Source organism: Bombina bombina, chromosome 6 (assembly GCF_027579735.1).
Source record: "Bombina bombina isolate aBomBom1 chromosome 6, aBomBom1.pri, whole genome shotgun sequence".
Taxonomy (NCBI): Eukaryota; Metazoa; Chordata; class Amphibia; order Anura; family Bombinatoridae; genus Bombina; species Bombina bombina.
The window spans coordinates 29,045,949-29,069,789 of NC_069504.1; the positions used below are offsets into that span (position 1 = coordinate 29,045,949).

Here is a 23,841-nt window from a genome sequence, read left to right on the forward strand (position 1 = left end):
AAGAGACCACCAGGTGAGAGGCAGATAACAAAGATATAAAGAGACCACCAGGTGAGGCGCAGATAACAAAGATATAAAGAGACCACCAGGTGAGAGGCAGATAACAAAGATATAAAGAGACCACCAGGTGAGGCGCAGATAACAAAGATATAAAGAGACCACCAGGTGAGGAGCAGATAACAAAGATATAAGAGACCACCAGGTGAGAGGCAGATAACAAAGATATAAAGAGACCACCAGGTGAGGCGCAGATAACAAAGATATAAAGAGACCACCAGGTGAGGGGGCAGATAACAAAGATATAAAGAGACCACCAGGTGAGAGGCAGATAACAAAGATATAAAGAGACCACCAGGTGAGAGGCAGATAACAAAGATATAAAGAGACCACCAGGTGAGAGGCAGATAACAAAGATATAAAGAGACCACCAGGTGAGAGGCGCAGATAACAAAGATATAAAGAGACCACCAGGTGAGACGCAGATAACAAAGATATAAAGAGACCACCAGGTGAGAGGCAGATAACAAAGATATAAAGAGACCACCAGGTGAGGGCAGATAACAAAGATATAAAGAGACCACCAGGTGAGAGCGCAGATAACAAAGATATAAAGAGACCACCAGGTGAGGCGCAGATAACAAAGATAAAACGAGACCACCAGGAGAGAGGCAGATAACAAAGATATAAAGAGACCACCAGGTGAGAGGCAGATAACAAAGATATAAAGAGACCACCAGGTGAGGCGCAGATAACAAAGATATAAAGAGACCACCAGGTGAGGCGCAGATAACAAAGATATAAAGAGACCACCAGGTGAGGCGCAGATAACAAAGATATAAAGAGACCACCAGGTGAGAGGCAGATAACAAAGATATAAAGAGACCACCAGGTGAGAGGCAGATAACAAAGATATAAAGAGACCACCAGGTGAGAGGCAGATAACAAAGATATAAAGAGACCACCAGGTGAGGCGCAGATAACAAAGATATAAAGAGACCACCAGGTGAGAAGCAGATAACAAAGATATAAGAGACCACCAGGTGAGAGCAGATAACAAAGATATAAAGAGACCACCAGGTGAGAAGCAGATAACAAAGATATAAAGAGACCACCAGGTGAGAGCGCAGATAACAAAGATATAAAGAGACCACCAGGTGAGAGGCAGATAACAAAGATATAAAGAGACCACCAGGTGAGAGCAGATAACAAAGATATAAAGAGACCACCAGGTGAGAGGGCAGATAACAAAGATATAAAGAGACCACCAGGTGAGGCGCAGATAACAAAGATATAAAGAGACCACCAGGTGAGGCGCAGATAACAAAGATATAAAGAGACCACCAGGTGAGAAGCAGATAACAAAGATATAAAGAGACCACCAGGTGAGAGGCAGATAACAAAGATATAAAGAGACCACCAGGTGAGAAGCAGATAACAAAGATATAAAGAGACCACCAGGTGAGAGGCAGATAACAAAGATATAAAGAGACCACCAGGTGAGGCGCAGATAACAAAGATATAAAGAGACCACCAGGTGAGGCGCAGATAACAAAGATATAAAGAGACCACCAGGTGAGGGGCAGATAACAAAGATATAAAGAGACCACCAGGTGAGGCGCAGATAACAAAGATATAAAGAGACCACCAGGTGAGAGGCAGATAACAAAGATATAAAGAGACCACCAGGTGAGAGGCGCAGATAACAAAGATATAAAGAGACCACCAGGTGAGGCGCAGATAACAAAGATATAAAGAGACCACCAGGTGAGAGGCAGATAACAAAGATATAAAGAGACCACCAGGTGAGGCGCAGATAACAAAGATATAAAGAGACCACCAGGTGAGGCGCAGATAACAAAGATATAAAGAGACCACCAGGTGAGAGGCGCAGATAACAAAGATATAAAGAGACCACCAGGTGAGGCGCAGATAACAAAGATATAAAGAGACCACCAGGTGAGAGGCAGATAACAAAGATATAAAGAGACCACCAGGTGAGAGGCAGATAACAAAGATATAAAGAGACCACCAGGTGAGAGCAGATAACAAAGATATAAAGAGACCACCAGGTGAGAGCGCAGATAACAAAGATATAAAGAGACCACCAGGTGAGGCGCAGATAACAAAGATATAAAGAGACCACCAGGTGAGGCGCAGATAACAAAGATATAAAGAGACCACCAGGTGAGAGCAGATAACAAAGATATAAAGAGACCACCAGGTGAGGGCAGATAACAAAGATATAAAGAGACCACCAGGTGAGGCGCAGATAACAAAGATATAAAGAGACCACCAGGTGAGAGGCAGATAACAAAGATATAAAGAGACCACCAGGTGAGAGGCAGATAACAAAGATATAAAGAGACCACCAGGTGAGAGGCAGATAACAAAGATATAAAGAGACCACCAGGTGAGGCAGATAACAAAGATATAAAGAGACCACCAGGTGAGGCGCAGATAACAAAGATATAAAGAGACCACCAGGTGAGGCGCAGATAACAAAGATATAAAGAGACCACCAGGTGAGGCGCAGATAACAAAGATATAAAGAGACCACCAGGTGAGACGCAGATAACAAAGATATAAAGAGACCACCAGGTGAGAGGCAGATAACAAAGATATAAAGAGACCACCAGGTGAGGGGCAGGATAACAAAGAGTATAAAGAGACCACCAGGTAGGCGGCAGATAACAAAGGATATAAAGAGACCACCAGTTGAGGAGGCAGATAACAAAGATATAAAGAGACCACCAGGTTGAGAGGCAGATAACAAAGGATATAAAGAGACCACCAGGATGAGTGCGCAGATAACAAAGGATATAAAGAGACCACAAGGTGAGTCGCAGATAACAAAGATATAAAGGTAGACCACCAGGTGAGAGCGCAGATAACAAAGATATAAAGAGACCACCAGGTGAGAGGTCAGATAACAAAGATATAAGAGACCACCAGTGAGGAGGCAGATAACAAAGATATAAAGAGACCACCAGGTGAGGCCATGATAACAATGATATAAAGAGACCACCAGGTGAGGAGGCAGATAACAAAGATATAAAGAGACCACCAGGTGAGAGGGCAGATAACAAAGATATAAATGAGACCACCAGGTGAGAGGCAGATAACAAAGATATAAAGAGACCACCAGGTGAGAGCAGATAACAAAGATATAAAGAGACCACCAGGTGAGGAGCAGATAACAAAGATATAAAGAGACCACCAGGTGAGAGGCAGATAACAAAGATATAAAGAGACCACCAGGTGAGAGGCAGATAACAAAGATATAAAGAGACCACCAGGTGAGGGCAGATAACAAAGATATAAAGAGACCACCAGGTGAGGGGCAGATAACAAAGATATAAAGAGACCACCAGGTGAGAGGCAGATAACAAAGATATAAAGAGACCACCAGGTGAGGGGCAGATAACAAAGATATAAAGAGACCACCAGGTGAGAGGCAGATAACAAAGATATAAAGAGACCACCAGGTGAGAGGCAGATAACAAAGATATAAAGAGACCACCAGGTGAGGGGCAGATAACAAAGATATAAAGAGACCACCAGGTGAGAAGCAGATAACAAAGATATAAAGAGACCACCAGGTGAGGGGCAGATAACAAAGATATAAAGAGACCACCAAGGTGAGGCGCAGATACAAAGATATAAGGAGGACCACACCAGGTGAGAGGCAGATAACAAAGATATAAAGAGACCACCCAGGTGAGGGGCAGATAACAAAGATATAAAAAGAGACCACCAGGTGAGAGGCAGACTAACAAAGATATAAAGAGACCAACCAGGTGAAGGGCAGGATAACCAGATATAAAGAGGACCACCAGGTGAGAGGCAGATAACAAATATATAAAGAGACACCAGGTGAGGGCGCAGATAACAAAGATTATAGAGACCACCAGGTGAGAGGCCAGATAACAAAGATATAAAGTGTACTACCAGGTGGGGGCAGATAAGAAAGATATAAGAGACCACCAGGTGAGGGCGCAGATAACAAAGATATAAAGAGACCACCAGGTGAGGCGCAGATAACAAAGATATAAAGAGACCACCAGGTGAGAGGGCAGGGATAACAAAGATATAAAGAGACCACCAGGTGAGGGGCAGATAACAAAGATATAAAGAGACCATCCAGGTGAGAGGCAGATAACAGAAGATATAAAGAGACCACCAGGTGAGGAGCGCATATAACAAAGATATAAAGAGGACTCACCAGGTGAGAGGGCAGGATAACAAAGATATAAGAGACCACCAGGGTGAGGGCAGATAACAAAGATATAGAAGAGACCACGCAGGTGAGGGGCAGATAACAAAGATATAAAGAGACCACCAGGTGAGGGAGCAGATAACAAAAGATATAAAGAACCACCAGTGAGGGCAGATAACAAAAGATATAAAGAGACCACCAGGTGAGAAGCAGATAACAAAGATATAAAGAGACCACCAGGTGAGGGGCAGATAACAAAGATATAAAGAGACCACCAGGCTGAGAGGCAGATAACAAAGGATATAAAGAGACCACCAGTGTGAGAGGCCAGATAACAAAGATATAAAGAGACCACCAGGTGAGGGGCAGGATAACAAAGATATAAAGGAGACCACCAGGTGAGAGCGCAGATAACAAAGGATATAAAGAGACCACCAGGTGAGGGGCAGATAACAAAGATATAAAGAGACCACCAGGTGAGGGGCAGATAACAAAGATATAAAGAGACCACCAGGTGAGGGGCAGATAACAAAGATATAAAGAGACCACCAGGTGAGAGGCAGATAACAAAGATATAAAGAGACCACCAGGTGAGAAGCAGATAACAAAGATATAAAGAGACCACCAGGTGAGGGGCAGATAACAAAGATATAAAGAGACCACCAGGTGAGAGGCAGATAACAAAGATATAAAGAGACCACCAGGTGAGGGGCAGATAACAAAGATATAAAGAGACCACCAGGTGAGAGGCAGATAACAAAGATATAAAGAGACCACCAGGTGAGGCGCAGATAACAAAGATATAAAGAGACCACCAGGTGAGAGGCGCAGATAACAAAGATATAAAGAGACCACCAGGTGAGAGGCGCAGATAACAAAGATATAAAGAGACCACCAGGTGAGGCGCAGATAACAAAGATATAAAGAGACCACCAGGTGAGGATGCAGATAACAAAGATATAAAGAGACCACCAGGTGAGAGCGGCAGATAACAAAGATATAAAGAGAACCACCAGGTGAGGGGCAGATAACAAAGATATAAAGAGACCACCAGGGTGAGAGGGGCAGATAACAGAAGAGGATAAAGAGACCACCAGGTGAGGTGCGCAGATAAGCGAAGACTATAAAGAGAACCACCTAGGTGAGGCGCAGATAACAAAGATATAAAGAGACCACCAGGTGAGAGGCGCAGATAACAAAGATATAAAGAGACCACCAGGTGAGGGCAGATAACAAAGGATATAAAGAGACCACCAGGTGGAGAGGCAGATAACATAGATATAAAGAAGACCACCAGGTGAGGGCAGATAACAAAGGATATAAAAGAGACCACCAGGTGATAGGCAGATAACAAAGATATAAAGAGACCACCAGTGAGGGAGCAGATAACAAAGATTATAAAGAGACCACCAGGTGAGGGGGCAGATAACAAAGATATAAAGAGACCACCAGGTGAGAGGCAGATAACAAAGATATAAAGAGACCACCAGGTGAGAGGCGCAGATAACAAAGAAATAAAGAGACCACCAGGTGGAAGGGGCAGATACAAAGATATAAGAGACCACCAGGTGAGGCGCAGATAACAAAGATATAAAGAGACCACCAGGTGAGGCGCAGATAACAAAGATATAAAGAGACCACCAGGTGAGAGACAGATAACAAAGATATAAAGAGACCACCAGGTGAGAGGCGCAGATAACAAAGATATAAAGAGACCACCAGGTGAGGCGCAGATAACAAAGATATAAAGAGACCCACCAGGTGAGAGGCAGATAACAAAGATATAAAGAGACCACCAGGGTGAGAAGGCAGATAACAAAGATATAAAGAGACCACCAGGTGAGAGGCAGATAACAAAGATATAAAGAGACCACCAGGTGAGGCGCAGATAACAAAGATATAAAGAGACCACCAGGTGAGGCGCAGATAACAAAGATATAAGAGACCACCAGGTGAGGCGCAGATAACAAAGATATAAAGAGACCACCAGGTGAGGCGCAGATAACAAAGATATAAAGAGACCACCAGGTGAGGCGCAGATAACAAAGATATAAAGAGACCACCAGGTGAGGCGCAGATAACAAAGATATAAAGAGACCACCAGGTGAGAGACAGATAACAAAGATATAAAGAGACCACCAGGTGAGAGGCAGATAACAAAGATATAAAGAGACCACCAGGTGAGAGGCAGATAACAAAGATATAAAGAGACCACCAGGTGAGAGGCGCAGATAACAAAGATATAAAGAGACCACCAGGTGAGAAGCAGATAACAAAGATATAAAGAGACCACCAGGTGAGAGGCGCAGATAACAAAGATATAAAGAGACCACCAGGTGAGAGGCAGATAACAAAGATATAAAGAGACCACCAGGTGAGGGGCAGATAACAAAGATATAAAGAGACCACCAGGTGAGAGGCGCAGATAACAAAGATATAAAGAGACCACCAGGTGAGAAGCAGATAACAAAGATATAAAGAGACCACCAGGTGAGGGGCAGATAACAAAGATATAAAGAGATCACCAGGTGAGGGGCAGTCTCTCTCTCTCTTTCTCTCTCTCTCTCTCCTATATATATATATATATATATACACACACACATATACAGTACGCTGCTATATATATATATACACACACACATATACAGTAAGCTGCTATATATATATACACACACACATATACAGTAAGCTGCTATATATATATACACACACACATATACAGTAAGCTGCTATATATATATATACACACACACATATACAGTAAGCTGCTATATATATATACACACACACATATACAGTAAGCTGCTATATATATATATACACACACACACACATATACAGTAAGCTGCTATATATATATACACACACACACATATACAGTAAGCTGCTATATATATATACACACACACACATATACAGTAAGCTGCTATATATATATATACACACACACATATACAGTAAGCTGCTATATATATATATACACACACACACACATATACAGTAAGCTGCCTATATATATATATATATACACACACACACATATACAGTAAGCTGCTATATATATATATATATACACACACACATATACAGTAAGCTGCTATATATATATACACACACACACATATACAGTAAGCTGCTATATATATATATACACACACACATATACAGTAAGCTGCTATATATATACACACACACATATACAGTAAGCTGCTATATATATATATATACACACACACATATACAGTAAGCTGCTATATATATATATACACACACACATATACAGTAAGCTGCTATATATATACACACACACACATATACAGTAAGCTGCTATATATATATATACACACACACATATACAGTAAGCTGCTATATATATATACACACACACACACATATACAGTAAGCTGCTATATATATATACACACACACACATATACAGTAAGCTGCTATATATATATACACACACACACATATACAGTAAGCTGCTATATATATATATATACTCACACACATATACAGTAAGCTGCTATATATATATACACACACACACATATACAGTAAGCTGCTATATATATATATATACACACACACATATACAGTAAGCTGCTATATATATATATATATACACACACACATATACAGTAAGCTGCTATATATATATATATACACACACACATATACAGTAAGCTGCTATATATATATATACACACACACACATATACAGTAAGCTGCTATATATATATACACACACACACATATACAGTAAGCTGCTATATATATATATACACACACACATATACAGTAAGCTGCTATATATATATACACACACACACATATACAGTAAGCTGCTATATATATATATACACACACACACATATACAGTAAGCTGCTATATATATATACACACACACACACATATACAGTAAGCTGCTATATATATATATACACACACACACATATACAGTAAGCTGCTATATATATATATATATACACACACATATACAGTAAGCTGCTATATATATATATACACACACACACATATACAGTAAGCTGCTATATATATATATATACACACACACATATACAGTAAGCTGCTATATATATATATATACACACACACATATACAGTAAGCTGCTATATATATATATATACACACACACATATACAGTAAGCTGCTATATATATATATACACACACACACATATACAGTAAGCTGCTATATATATATATACACACACACATATACAGTAAGCTGCTATATATATATATACACACACACATATACAGTAAGCTGCTATATATATATACACACACACATATACAGTAAGCTGCTATATATATATATACACACACACACATATACAGTAAGCTGCTATATATATATATACACACACACACATATACAGTAAGCTGCTATATATATATATACACACACACACACATATACAGTAAGCTGCTATATATATATATACACACACACATATACAGTAAGCTGCTATATATATATATACACACACACACATATACAGTAAGCTGCTATATATATATATACACCACACACATATACAGTAAGCTGCTATATATATATATACACACACACATATACAGTAAGCTGCTATATATATATATACACACACACATATACAGTAAGCTGCTATATATATATATACACACACACACATATACAGTAAGCTGCTATATATATATACACACACACACATATACAGTAAGCTGCTATATATATATACACACACACATATACAGTAAGCTGCTATATATATATACACACACACACATATACAGTAAGCTGCTATATATATATATACACACACACATATACAGTAAGCTGCTATATATATATATACACACACACACATATACAGTAAGCTGCTATATATATATATATACACACACACATATACAGTAAGCTGCTATATATATATATATACACACACACATATACAGTAAGCTGCTATATATATATACACACACACACACATATACAGTAAGCTGCTATATATATATATACACACACACACATATACAGTAAGCTGCTATATATATATATACACACACACACATATACAGTAAGCTGCTATATATATATATATACACACACACATATACAGTAAGCTGCTATATATATATATACACACACACATATACAGTAAGCTGCTATATATATATACACACACACATATACAGTAAGCTGCTATATATATATACACACACACACATATACAGTAAGCTGCTATATATATATATACACACACACACACATATACAGTAAGCTGCTATATATATATATACACACACACACATATACAGTAAGCTGCTATATATATATATACACACACACACACATATACAGTAAGCTGCTATATATATATATACACACACACACACATATACAGTAAGCTGCTATATATATATATACACACACACATATACAGTAAGCTGCTATATATATATATACACACACACACATATACAGTAAGCTGCTATATATATATACACACACACACATATACAGTAAGCTGCTATATATATATATACACACACACACATATACAGTAAGCTGCTATATATATATACACACACACACATATACAGTAAGCTGCTATATATATATACACACACACATATACAGTAAGCTGCTATATATATATACACACACACACACATATACAGTAAGCTGCTATATATATATATACACACACACACATATACAGTAAGCTGCTATATATATATATATATACACACACACACATATACAGTAAGCTGCTATATATATATATATACACACACACACATATACAGTAAGCTGCTATATATATATATACACACACACACATATACAGTAAGCTGCTATATATATATACACACACACATATACAGTAAGCTGCTATATATATATATACACACACACACATATACAGTAAGCTGCTATATATATATATACACACACACACATATACAGTAAGCTGCTATATATATATATACACACACACACATATACAGTAAGCTGCTATATATATATACACACACACACATATACAGTAAGCTGCTATATATATATATACACACACACATATACAGTAAGCTGCTATATATATATATACACACAACACATATACAGTAAGCTGCTATATATATATATACACACACACATATACAGTAAGCTGCTATATATATATACACACACACACATATACAGTAAGCTGCTATATATATATATACACACACACACACATATACAGTAAGCTGCTATATATATATATACACACACACACATATACAGTAAGCTGCTATATATATATATACACACACACACACATATACAGTAAGCTGCTATATATATATATACACACACACACATATACAGTAAGCTGCTATATATATATATACACACACACACATATACAGTAAGCTGCTATATATATATACACACACACACATATACAGTAAGCTGCTATATATATATACACACACACACATATACAGTAAGCTGCTATATATATATACACACACACACATATACAGTAAGCTGCTATATATATATACACACACACACATATACAGTAAGCTGCTATATATATATACACACACACACATATACAGTAAGCTGCTATATATATATATACACACACACACACATATACAGTAAGCTGCTATATATATATATATATACACACACACACATATACAGTAAGCTGCTATATATATATATACACACACACACATATACAGTAAGCTGCTATATATATATACACACACACACATATACAGTAAGCTGCTATATATATATATACACACACACATATACAGTAAGCTGCTATATATATATATACACACACACATATACAGTAAGCTGCTATATATATATACACACACACACATATACAGTAAGCTGCTATATATATATACACACACACACACATATACAGTAAGCTGCTATATATATATATACACACACACATATACAGTAAGCTGCTATATATATATATATACACACACACATATACAGTAAGCTGCTATATATATATACACACACACATATACAGTAAGCTGCTATATATATATACACACACACATATACAGTAAGCTGCTATATATATATACACACACACACACACATATACAGTAAGCTGCTATATATATATATATATACACACACACACACACACATATACAGTAAGCTGCTATATATATATATACACACACACATATACATATACAGTAAGCTGCTATATATATATATATATACACACACACACACACATATACAGTAAGCTGCTATATATATATATATACACACACACACATATACAGTAAGCTGCTATATATATATACACACACACATATACAGTAAGCTGCTATATATATATACACACACACATATACAGTAAGCTGCTATATATATATATACACACACACACATATACAGTAAGCTGCTATATATATATATATACACACACACATATACAGTAAGCTGCTATATATATATATATACACACACACATATACAGTAAGCTGCTATATATATATATATATACACACACACATATACAGTAAGCTGCTATATATATATATATACACACACACATATACAGTAAGCTGCTATATATATATACACACACACATATACAGTAAGCTGCTATATATATATATACACACACACATATACAGTAAGCTGCTATATATATATACACACACACACATATACAGTAAGCTGCTATATATATATACACACACACACACATATACAGTAAGCTGCTATATATATATATATATACACACACACATATACAGTAAGCTGCTATATATATATATATACACACACACATATACAGTAAGCTGCTATATATATATATACACACACACACATATACAGTAAGCTGCTATATATATATATATACACACACACATATACAGTAAGCTGCTATATATATACACACACACACATATACAGTAAGCTGCTATATATATATACACACACACACACATATACAGTAAGCTGCTATATATATATACACACACACATATACAGTAAGCTGCTATATATATATACACACACACACATATACAGTAAGCTGCTATATATATATATACACACACACACACATATACAGTAAGCTGCTATATATATATATACACACACACACATATACAGTAAGCTGCTATATATATATATATACACACACACATATACAGTAAGCTGCTATATATATATATACACACACACACATATACAGTAAGCTGCTATATATATATACACACACACACACATATACAGTAAGCTGCTATATATATATATATACACACACACATATACAGTAAGCTGCTATATATATATATATATACACACACACATATACAGTAAGCTGCTATATATATATATATACACACACACACATATACAGTAAGCTGCTATATATATATATACACACACACACATATACAGTAAGCTGCTATATATATATATACACACACACACATATACAGTAAGCTGCTATATATATATATATACACACACACACATATACAGTAAGCTGCTATATATATATACACACACACACACATATACAGTAAGCTGCTATATATATATACACACACACACATATACAGTAAGCTGCTATATATATATATATACACACACACATATACAGTAAGCTGCTATATATATATATATATACACACACACATATACAGTAAGCTGCTATATATATATACACACACACACATATACAGTAAGCTGCTATATATATATACACACACACACATATACAGTAAGCTGCTATATATATATATATACACACACACATATACAGTAAGCTGCTATATATATATATACACACACACATATACAGTAAGCTGCTATATATATATACACACACACATATACAGTAAGCTGCTATATATATATATATACACACACACATATACAGTAAGCTGCTATATATATATATATACACACACACACACATATACAGTAAGCTGCTATATATATATACACACACACACATATACAGTAAGCTGCTATATATATATATATATATACACACACACATATACAGTAAGCTGCTATATATATATATATACACACACACATATACAGTAAGCTGCTATATATATATATATACACACACACATATACAGTAAGCTGCTATATATATATATATACACACACACATATACAGTAAGCTGCTATATATATATACACACACACACATATACAGTAAGCTGCTATATATATATATATACACACACACACATATACAGTAAGCTGCTATATATATATATATATATACACACACACACATATACAGTACCTTGACAAATTATTAGATCCATTGGTCAAAAATCGTAATTTTGTTATTAATTTCGCATTCCGATATAATTTACCACAAAACCATCAGTTAAAAATCTAGAAATATGTATTTATGAATAAATAGAACATATTCTGCTATGTTAAGAACATTGAAATGTGTAATATTAATATTTCATGTCGGGTTAGCGCACTTCATTGAAGCTTATGGGATATTGTAACTTCAGCTTTTTGCACACGTTGGGTAATTGCAAAAACGAATACACTCGCTACCCAACGCACGAAAAAAGCCAAAGTTGAGCCGAGTTAACGCTCGCGCTGGAGAGCAAACAACCTCTCCACTCATAATCTAACCCTTTGAGTGCAGATATCTCAAATCCTTCTGGCTCTTCCGTTTTTGGTTCAAACTATCCCCACAATGCATTTCTTCCTTAATATTCTTTATAGAACTACGTGATACACCTACAATTTCAGCAATCTACTGCAACGTGTTTTTACCTTCAACAAGCCAACAATTCTACTGACTTTCTCACTTTATTTACCCATTTGTAATAACATATGCACTTGTTACTTTACCAAATATTTTAGTAATATTACATCAACTTACACATGTACAGTATATGTATTGCAGATGCCAATATAACATGGAATAAGAAATGATTACAAAACTAAAAAAACAATATACAGCTATAGCTATGAGAACCATCAGGAGCTGTGCATTGCACTGTAACCAGGTGTCAATGGGGGGTACAAACCATTTGCAGTTTATGCTCCCCTGTTTATTACTGTGATACCCTCAAATCTACAATGAACCTCAGGCCAGTGTCTTTTACACATGTCCAGTGCTCTATGCAGAACAGTAAATGACTGAGAAGAGGGAATTGGATATAAGAACATGAGATCATCATTTTACACCCTACAGTCTAGAACGTCCCCTATACGCAGGCTGAGCAGCAAATCACATATATGTGACAAAGGGGCATAATGAGGGGCAAATAGATAAAACACAAGGAATAGGGTTGTTGGATGGTAAGGCACAGAGAACAAGCAATGCTGGAGTAAGGGCAAAGGGCACAGAAATGAGCAGATTTGATGCAGCAAATGTGTAATTATTTTGTCTTCTAGAATGGGGAAGTGACGTGTGTGCCTGTGCCATGCCCCCGTGCGACCTGTCTATACCCTATCACCCCACCGGGTGAGTGCTGCCCACGCTGCACTGGCATCTGCAAACACAGTGGCCGTGTCTATCAGAGCGGAGAAAACTTCCAGCTTCCAGGGGACATTTGTACTAAGTGCTCCTGTCGGGTGAGTCTGAAAGTCAGTCAACAACAAACAAACGGCTAGATTACGAGTTTTGCGGTAAGGTGAAAAAGCAGCGTTAGGTTATAACGCTGCTTTTTCACTACCGCTGGTATTACGAGTCTTGCAGATTTAGGGGCACCACACACTCTTTTGGCCTTACCGCAAATCAACTTAAGCAAATTGCGTATAGTCTTTTTTTTTCAATGGGACTTCCATAGCGCCGGTATTACAAGCTTGTCCTGGGAGGCCAAAAAGTGAGAGGTACACCCTATCCCGTCTAGAATTGTAACGCATTCTAAAGTCAGTAGTTATGAGTTTTACACTACAAAGCTGTAGCATGAAACTCATAACTAAAGTGCTAAAAAGTACACTAAAACCTTAAACTACCAATTAACCCCTAAACCGAGGCCCTCCCGCATCGCAAACACTAAAATAAAATTATTAACCCCTAATCTGCCGCTCGGACATCGCAGCCACTATAATAAACATATTAACCCCTAAACCGCTTCACTCCCGCCTCGCAAACACTAGTTAAATATTATTTTTAACCCCTAATCTGCGGTCCCTAACATCGCCGCCACCTGCCTACATTTATTAACCCCTAATCTGCCGCCCCCACTATACTATATTTATTAACCCCTAAATCTAAGTCTAACCCTAACACCCCCTAACTTAAATATAATTAAAATAGATCTAAATAAATATTACTATCATTACCTAAATAATTCCTATTTAAAACTAAATACTTACCTGTTAAATAAACCCTAAGCTAGCTACAATATAACTAATAGTTACATTGTATCTATCTCAGGGTTTATTTTTATTTTACAGGCAAGTTTGTATTTATTTTAACTAGGTAGAATAGTTACTTAATAGTTATTAACTATATACTAACTACCTAGCTAAAATAAATACAAATTTACCTGTAAAATAAAACCTAACCTAAGTTACACTAACACCTAACACTACACTACAATTAAATAAATTACCTAAATTAAATACAATTAACTAAATTAAATACAATTACCTAAATTACAAAAAAAAAAACACTAAATTACACAAAATAAAAAACAAATTACAAGATATTTAAACTAATTAACCTAATCTAATAGCCCTATCAAAATAAAAAAAGCCCCCCCCAAAATAAAAAAATACCCTAGCCTAAACTAAACTACCAATAGCCCTTAAAAGGGCCTTTTGTGGGGCATTGCCCCAAAGAAATCAGCTCTTTTACCTGAAAAATAAATACAAATAACCCCCCCAACAGTAAAACCCACCACCCACACAACCAAACCCCCCAAATAAAACCCTAACTAAAAAAATCTAAGCTCCCCATTGCCCCGAAAAGGGCATTTGGATGGGCATTGCCCTTAAAAGGGCATTTAGCTCTATTGCGGCCCAAAGCCCTAACCTAAAAATAAAACCCACCCAATAAACCCTTGAAAAAACCTAACACTAACCCCTGAAGATCCACTTACAGTTTTGAAGATCCGACATCCATCCTCAATGAAGCCGGGAGAAGTCCTCATCGAAGCGGCAAGAAGTCCTCAACAAAGCCGGGAGAAGTCTTCATCCAAGCTGGGAGAAGTGGTCATCCAGATGGCATTTTCCATCTTCAAGACATCCGACGCGGAGCATCCTCTTCCAACAAGGATTGCATCAGCCAATAGGATTTTTTCAACCTTAATTCCGATTGGCTGATTCATTCAGCAAGAGACATTCATTCTGGAAGAAGACTTTGTTGGAAGAGGATGCTCCGTGCCGGATGTCTTGAAGATGGACCCGCTCCACGCCAGATGGATGAAGATAGAAGATGCCGTCTGGATGAAGACTTTTGCCCATCTGGAGGACCACTTCTTCTGGCTTGGATGAAGACTTCTCCCGGCTTCGTTGAGGACTTCTTGCCGCTTCAATGAGGACTTCTCCCGGCTTCGTTGAGGATGGATGTCGGATCTTCAAAACTGTAAGTGGATCTTCAGGGGTTAGTACTAGGTTTTCTTTAAGGGTTTATTGGGTGGGTTTTATTTTTCGTTTAGGGATTTGGGCCGCAATAGAGCTAAATGTCCTTTAAAGGGCAATGCCCATCCAAATGCCCTTTTCAGGGCAATGTGGAGCTTAGTTTTTTTTTAGTTAGGGTTTTATTTGGGGGGTTGGTTGTATTTTTTTCTTCAAGTAAAAGAGCTGATTTCATTGGGGCAAAGCCCCACAAAAGGCCCTTTTAAGGGCTATTGGTAGTTTAGTTTAGGCTAGGGTTTTTTTTATTTTGGGGGGGCTTTTTTTATTTTGATATGGCTATTAGATTAGGTGTAATTATTTTAAATATCTTATAATTTGTTTTTTATTTTGTGTAATTTAGTGTTTGTTTTTTTTGTAATTTAGGTAATTGTATTTAATTTTAGTTAATTGTATTTAATTTAGGTATTTTATTTAAAAGTAGTGTAGTGTTAGGTGTTAGTGTAACTTAGGTTAGGTTTTATTTTACAGGTAAATTTGTATTTATTTTAGCTAGGTAGTTAGTAAATAGTTAATAACTATTTAGTAACTATTCTACCTAGTTAAAATAAATACAAACTTGCCTGTAAAATAAAAATAAACCCTAAGCTAGCTACAATGTAACTATTAGTTATATTGTAGCTAGCTTAGGGTTTATTTTAGAGGTAAGTATTTAGTTTTAAATAGGAATTATTTAGGTAATGATAGGAATTTTTATTTAGATTTATTTTAATTAAATTTAAGTTAGGGGGTGTTAGGGTTAGACTTAGATTTAGGGGTTAATAAATGTAGTATAGTGGCAGCGACGTGGGGGGCGGCAGATTAGGGGTTAATAAATGTAGGTAGGTGGTTGCGATGTTAGGGACAGCAGATTAGGGGTTAATAATATTTAACTAGTGTTTGCAAGGCGGGAGTGCGGCGGTTTAGGGGTTAATATGTTTATTATAGTGGCGGCGATGTCCGGAGCGGCAGATTAGGGGTTAATAAATATAATGTAGGTGTTGGCATTGTGGGGGGCGGCAGATTAGGGGTTAATAAGTGTAAGATTAGGGGTGTTTAGACTCGGGTTCATGTTAGGGTGCTAGGTGTAAACATAAATTTAGTTTCCCCATAGGAATCTAAGCTAAACGCTGCTTTTTTGCAGGTGTTAGACTTTTTCTCAGACGGCTCTCCCCTTTGATGTCTATGGGGAAATCATGCACGAGCACGTAACCAGCTCATCGCTGACTTAAGCAGCGCTGGTATTGGAGTGCGGTATGGAGCACAATTTTGCTCTATGCTCACTTCTTGCCTGATAACGCCGGGTTTATAAAAACCTGTAATACCAGCGCTGTAGGAAAGTGAGCGTGACAACAAGTGCAAGTGCACCCCCTTACCGCAAATCTCGTAATCTCGTAAACTCGTTATTTATCAGTACAGACTGAGAGAGGGATAATATGTGTGTCCTGAACAAAGTGATCCTGCCAGAGGGATAGCAAGAGTGTCCTGAGCAAGGTGACACTGACAGAGATACAGTGAGTGTACCCTGAGCAAGGTGAGACTGACAGAGATACAGTGAGTGTACCATGAGCAAGGTGACACTGACAAATACAGTGAGTGTACCATGAGCAAGGTGACACTGACATAGATATAGTGAGTGTACCATGAGGAAGGTGACACTGACAAATACAGTGAGTGTACCATGAGGAAGGTGACACTGACAAATACAGTGAGTGTACCATGAGGAAGGTGACACTGACAAATACAGTGAGTGTACCATGAGGAAGGTGACACTGACAAATACAGTGAGTGTACCATGAGCAAGGTGACACTGACAGAGATACAGTGAGTGTACCATGAGGAGGGTGACACTGGCAGATACAGGGAGTGTACCATGAGCAAGGTGACACTGACATAGATACAGTGAGTGTACCATGAGGAAGGTGACACTGACAGATACAGTGAGTGTACCCTGAGCAAGGTGACACTGACAGAGATACAGTGAGTGTACCCTGAGGAAGGTGACACTGACAGAGATACATTGAGTGTACCATGAGCAAGGTGACACTGACATAGATACAGTGAGTGTACCATGAGGAAGGTGACACTGACATAGATACAGTGAGTGTACCATGAGGAAGCTGACACTGACAGATACAGTGAGTGTACCATGAGGAGGGTGACACTGGCAGATACAGTGAGTGTACCCTGAGCAAGGTGACACTGACAGAGATACAGTGAGTGTACCATGAGCAAGGTAACACTGACAGAGATACAGTGAGTGTACCCTGAGCAAAGTGACACTGAGAGAGATACAGTGAATGTACCCTGAGCAAGGGGAGACTGACAGTGATACAGTGAGTGTTCCCTGAGCAAGGTGACACTGACAGAGTTACAGTGAGTGTACCCTGAGCAAGGTGAGACTGACAGAGATACAGTGAGTGTACCCTGAACAAGGTGATACTGACAGTGATTCAGTGAGTTTACCCTGAGCAAGGTAACACTGACAGAGGTACAGTGAGTGTACACGGAGGAAGGTGACACTGATAGAGATACAGTAAGTGTACCCTAAGCAAGGTGACACTGGCAATGATACAGTGAGTGTCCTGAGTAAGGTGACACTGACAGAAATACAGTGAGTGTACCCTGAGCAAGGTGACACTGACAGAGATACAGTGAGTGTACCCTGAGCAAGGTGACACTGACAGAGATACAGTGAGTGTACCCTGAGCAAGGTGACACTCAGGGTTGCCACTTCAGCCATGTTTTCCTGGACTCTTATGAGTTACACATGCTGCAGGGTGTGTAGGGAGGAACATGTATTGTGTTTCTGGACAACACTATTCATGTTCCTCCCTGCACACCCTGCAGCATGTGTAACTTATAAGTGTTCTGTATTTTAAGGGACAGGTGGCAACCCTAGTGACACTGACAGAGATAGAGTGAGTGTACCATGTGCAAGGTGACACTGACAGAGATACAGTGAGTGTACCATGTGCAAGGTGACACTAACAGAGAAAAAGTGAGTGTACCTTGAGCAAGGTGACGCTGATAGAGATATATTGAGTGTACCATGAGCAAGATGACACTGACAGAGATATATTGAGTGTACCATGAGCAAGGTGACACTGACAGAGATATATTGAGTGTACCATGAGCAAGATGACACTGACAGAGATATATTGAGTGTACCATGAGCAAGGTGACACTGACAGAGATACAGTGAGTGTACCATGAGCAAGGTGACACTAACAGAGAAACAGTGAGTGTACCTTGAGCAAGGTGACACTGATAGAGATACATTGAGTGTACCATGAGCAAGGTGACACTGACAGAGATATATTGAGTGTACCCTGAGCAAGGTGACACTCACAGAGATACAGTGAGTGTACCCTGAGCAAGGTGACACAGAGAGACAGTTAGTGTGTCCCGAGCAAAGGGACACGGACACTGGCAAAGGGACAGGGAATGTGTCCTGAACAAGGTGAAACTGACAGGATAGGGGATTTGTCTCGAGCAACGTGAGTATGATGTCATTAACAGAACAATGAATGTGTCCTGTGCAAGGTGACACTGAAAGGAGGACAGTGAGTATGTCCTTGGCAAGGTGACACTGAAAGGACAGTGAGTGTGTCCTGAGCAAGGTGACACTGACAGGATAGGGGATTTTTCTCGAGAATGTCTCCTGAGTATGATGTCATTAACAGAACAATGAATGTGTCCTGAGCAAGGTGACACTGACAGAGGAATAGTGAGTATGTCCTTGGCAAGGTGACACTGAAAGAAGGACAGTGAGTGTGTCCTGAGCAAGGTGACACTGACAGAGGAATAGTGAGTGTGTCCTGGGCAAGGTGACACTGACAGAGGTACAGTAAGTGTGTCCTGGGCAAGGTGACACAGAGGGACAGTGAGAGTGTCCTGGGCAAAGTGACGGGATACTTTGGTCTGATGTTGGCCTAAGGTCTGAAATGTACAAGTGTATTCTGTGGCTATAGGCATTGTAGTCTGAACTGAGGTCTGATATATGGACATATAACTGACATACAGGAATGGCACCTTATCGGGTCTACTCAAGATGTATAAAATATATTTAATTTCATTAAATAGATTAAATGATTTTTAAATATACCGTATAGATTATATATTAGCATTCATTCGTTTGTATAAGGGCGGCCAGAACCAAGGGCCGTGGCTACTTCCGGCCCTCGTATTCTAAAAATGTTAGTACTGCAGGAATAGCTACAGAAAGTCTATGTAAACAAGATGGGAAAATAGGAAATCAACCTCTCAGTGGCGGGTGGGGAGATAGAGTTCAACCCTTTTTTAAAGTGTGTTCCTGCTCCATTAAACTTTAAACCATTAAATTAAACTTTCATGATTTATATTTAAACTGAGGAGTTCCCCGTTTATATGTGTATGAGTCTGTGATTGGTTGATGGCTGTCACATGATACAGGGGCCGGCAAATTGAAGTCAATTTTAAAATTTGTCAGAAAAATATCTTCTTATCATTTTAAAATTCAGACTAAGTGATATTGCGTTTTGTTATGTACTTGCTGATTATGTAAAACTACTGTATGAATTCATATCTGCTGCCTTCTATTACTAAATCTGATGCTTGAAGTGCTGTATGTGCATTTATTGTTAGGTAAGAATGATCTTCTTTCTTCTCACAGAATGAGCAGGTGACCTGCCAGCGGGTGCAGTGTGCCCAGGAATGCAGCCACCCTGTACCCTCCTCGCCCTCAGCCTGTTGTCCTGTGTGTAATCACTGCATGTATGAGGGCCAGGAATACGCTAATCGCCAGACCTTCACCTCAACATCTGACCCCTGCCAGCGCTGCGTGTGTTTAGATGGCAGCGTTACCTGCACCCATGTGGTGTGTCCTCAAATCTTATGTGCCAACCCGATCAGTAGACCAGGACAGTGTTGCAAAGAATGTGCAGGTAATCGAGGACATAGACGAGTAATATGAGAGTAATAGTGTATAATGACGACGACATGTACATCATACTTACACCAGTCTCTCCTCTGGTTCCTCAGTGTGCTGGTTCCTTGGGAAAGAGTATAAGGAAGGCGCTCGCTGGGTGCCCCCTTCAGATCCGTGCACTCAGTGTACCTGCCAGGTAAGTGAGCAACTTCCATTCAGGGAGATGAAAAGCTTTGTGATTGCAATTTAAAAAGGTTTCATTATTTATAGTAAAAATAACAAAACAATAACTTCACAATGTATATTTTTTATTTACTTTCACCTAGATTACAAGTTTTGCGTTATAGATGGTAGATGTTGCGTTATTTCACCCTCTATAGCGTTGCCATTACGAGTTTTTAAAAAGCCGCCTTGTGCGTGCGATATGTTTGCGTTGAGCTCCATACCGCACAAAATACAAATGCTGCTTTGACGTGCTCGTGCACGCTTTCCCCATAGACATCAATGGGGAGAGAGTGTTAGGTTTTTATCTAACACCTGCAATCGCGAAATGAAAAGCTCCATAACACAGCACCATTAGGTCTATAGGGAAAAAAGTTACGTTTAAACCTAACACACTGACATAAACCCCACGTCTAAACACCCCTAATCTGCCACCCCCGATATCGCTGACACCTACATAATGTTATTAACCCCTAATCTGCCGCTCCCGATATCGCTGACACCTACGTAATGTTATTAACCCCTAATCTGCCGCCCCTGACATCGCCGGCACCTACATAATGTTATTAACCCCTAATCTGCCGCTCCCGATATCGCTGACACCTACATAATGTTATTAACCCCTAATCTGCCGCTCCCGATTTCGCTGACACCTACATAATGTTATTAACCCCTAATCTGCCGCTCCCGATATCGCTGACACCTACGTAATGTTATTACCCCCTAATCTGCCGCTCCCGATATCGCTGACACCTACATAATGTTATTACCCCCTAATCTGCCGCTCCCGATATCGCTGACACCTACATAATGTTATTAACCCCTAATCTGCCGCTCCCGATTTCGCTGACACCTACATAATGTTATTACCCCCTAATCTGCCGCTCCCGATATCGCTGACACCTACATAATGTTATTAACCCCTAATCTGCCGCTCCCGATATCGCTGACACCTACATAATGTTATTACCCCCTAATCTGCCGCTCCCGATATCGCTGACACCTACATAATGTTATTACCCCCTAATCTGCCGCTCCCGATATCGCTGACACCTACATAATGTTATTACCCCCTAATCTGCCGCTCCCGATATCGCTGACACCTACATAATGTTATTAACCCCTAATCTGACGCCCCTGACATCGCCGACACCTACGTAATGTTATTAACCCCTAATCTGCCACCCCTGACATCGCCGACACCTACGTAATGTTATTAACCCCTAATCTGCCACTCCCGATATCGCTGCCACTATACTACTAAAGTTATTAACCCCTATTCCCCTGCACCCCAACATCGCCCACACTATAATAAATCTATTAACCCCTATTCCTATTTCACAGGTAAGTTTGTATTTACTTTAACTAGGTAGACTAGTTAGTAAATAGTTATTAACTATTTACTAACTACCTAGTTAAAATAAATACAAATTTACCTGTGAAATAAAAATAAAACCTAAGCTAGCTACAGTATAACTATTAATTATATTGTAGCTAGCTTAGGTTTTATTTCACAGGTATTTCGTTTTAAATAGGTATTATTTAGTTATTGTAACTTTAATTTAGCTCTATTTTAATTATGTTAAAGTTAGGGGGTGTTAGGGTTAGGTTTAGGGGTTAATATACTTTAATTTAGGTTCTTGCGATGTGGGGGCTGGCGGTTTAAGGGGTTAATAGGTTTATTTAGTGGTAGTGATGTGGGAGGCCAGAGGTTTAGTGGTTAATAACTTTATTTAATGGCGGCGATGTCGAAGAGCAGCGGAATAGGGGTTAAAAGATTTATTATAGTGTGGGCGATGTGGTGCAGGGAAATAGGGGTTAATAACTTTAGTATAATGTAGGCGATGTAGGGGAGCGGCGGAATAGGGGTT

The 23,841-nt window shown here is 38.5% G+C and overlaps 1 protein-coding gene across 1 annotated transcript in view; it reads left to right on the forward strand.

Annotated features, from left to right (window-relative positions):
* Nucleotides 1–23,841, forward strand: part of KCP (kielin cysteine rich BMP regulator) — a 565,655-nt gene that overhangs the window by 426,522 nt on the left and 115,292 nt on the right. Inside the window, 3 exon segments of the mRNA XM_053716343.1 lie at nucleotides 14,671–14,850; nucleotides 21,494–21,764; nucleotides 21,862–21,944. Of these exon segments, the coding sequence (XP_053572318.1) occupies nucleotides 14,671–14,850; nucleotides 21,494–21,764; nucleotides 21,862–21,944 (534 nt within the window).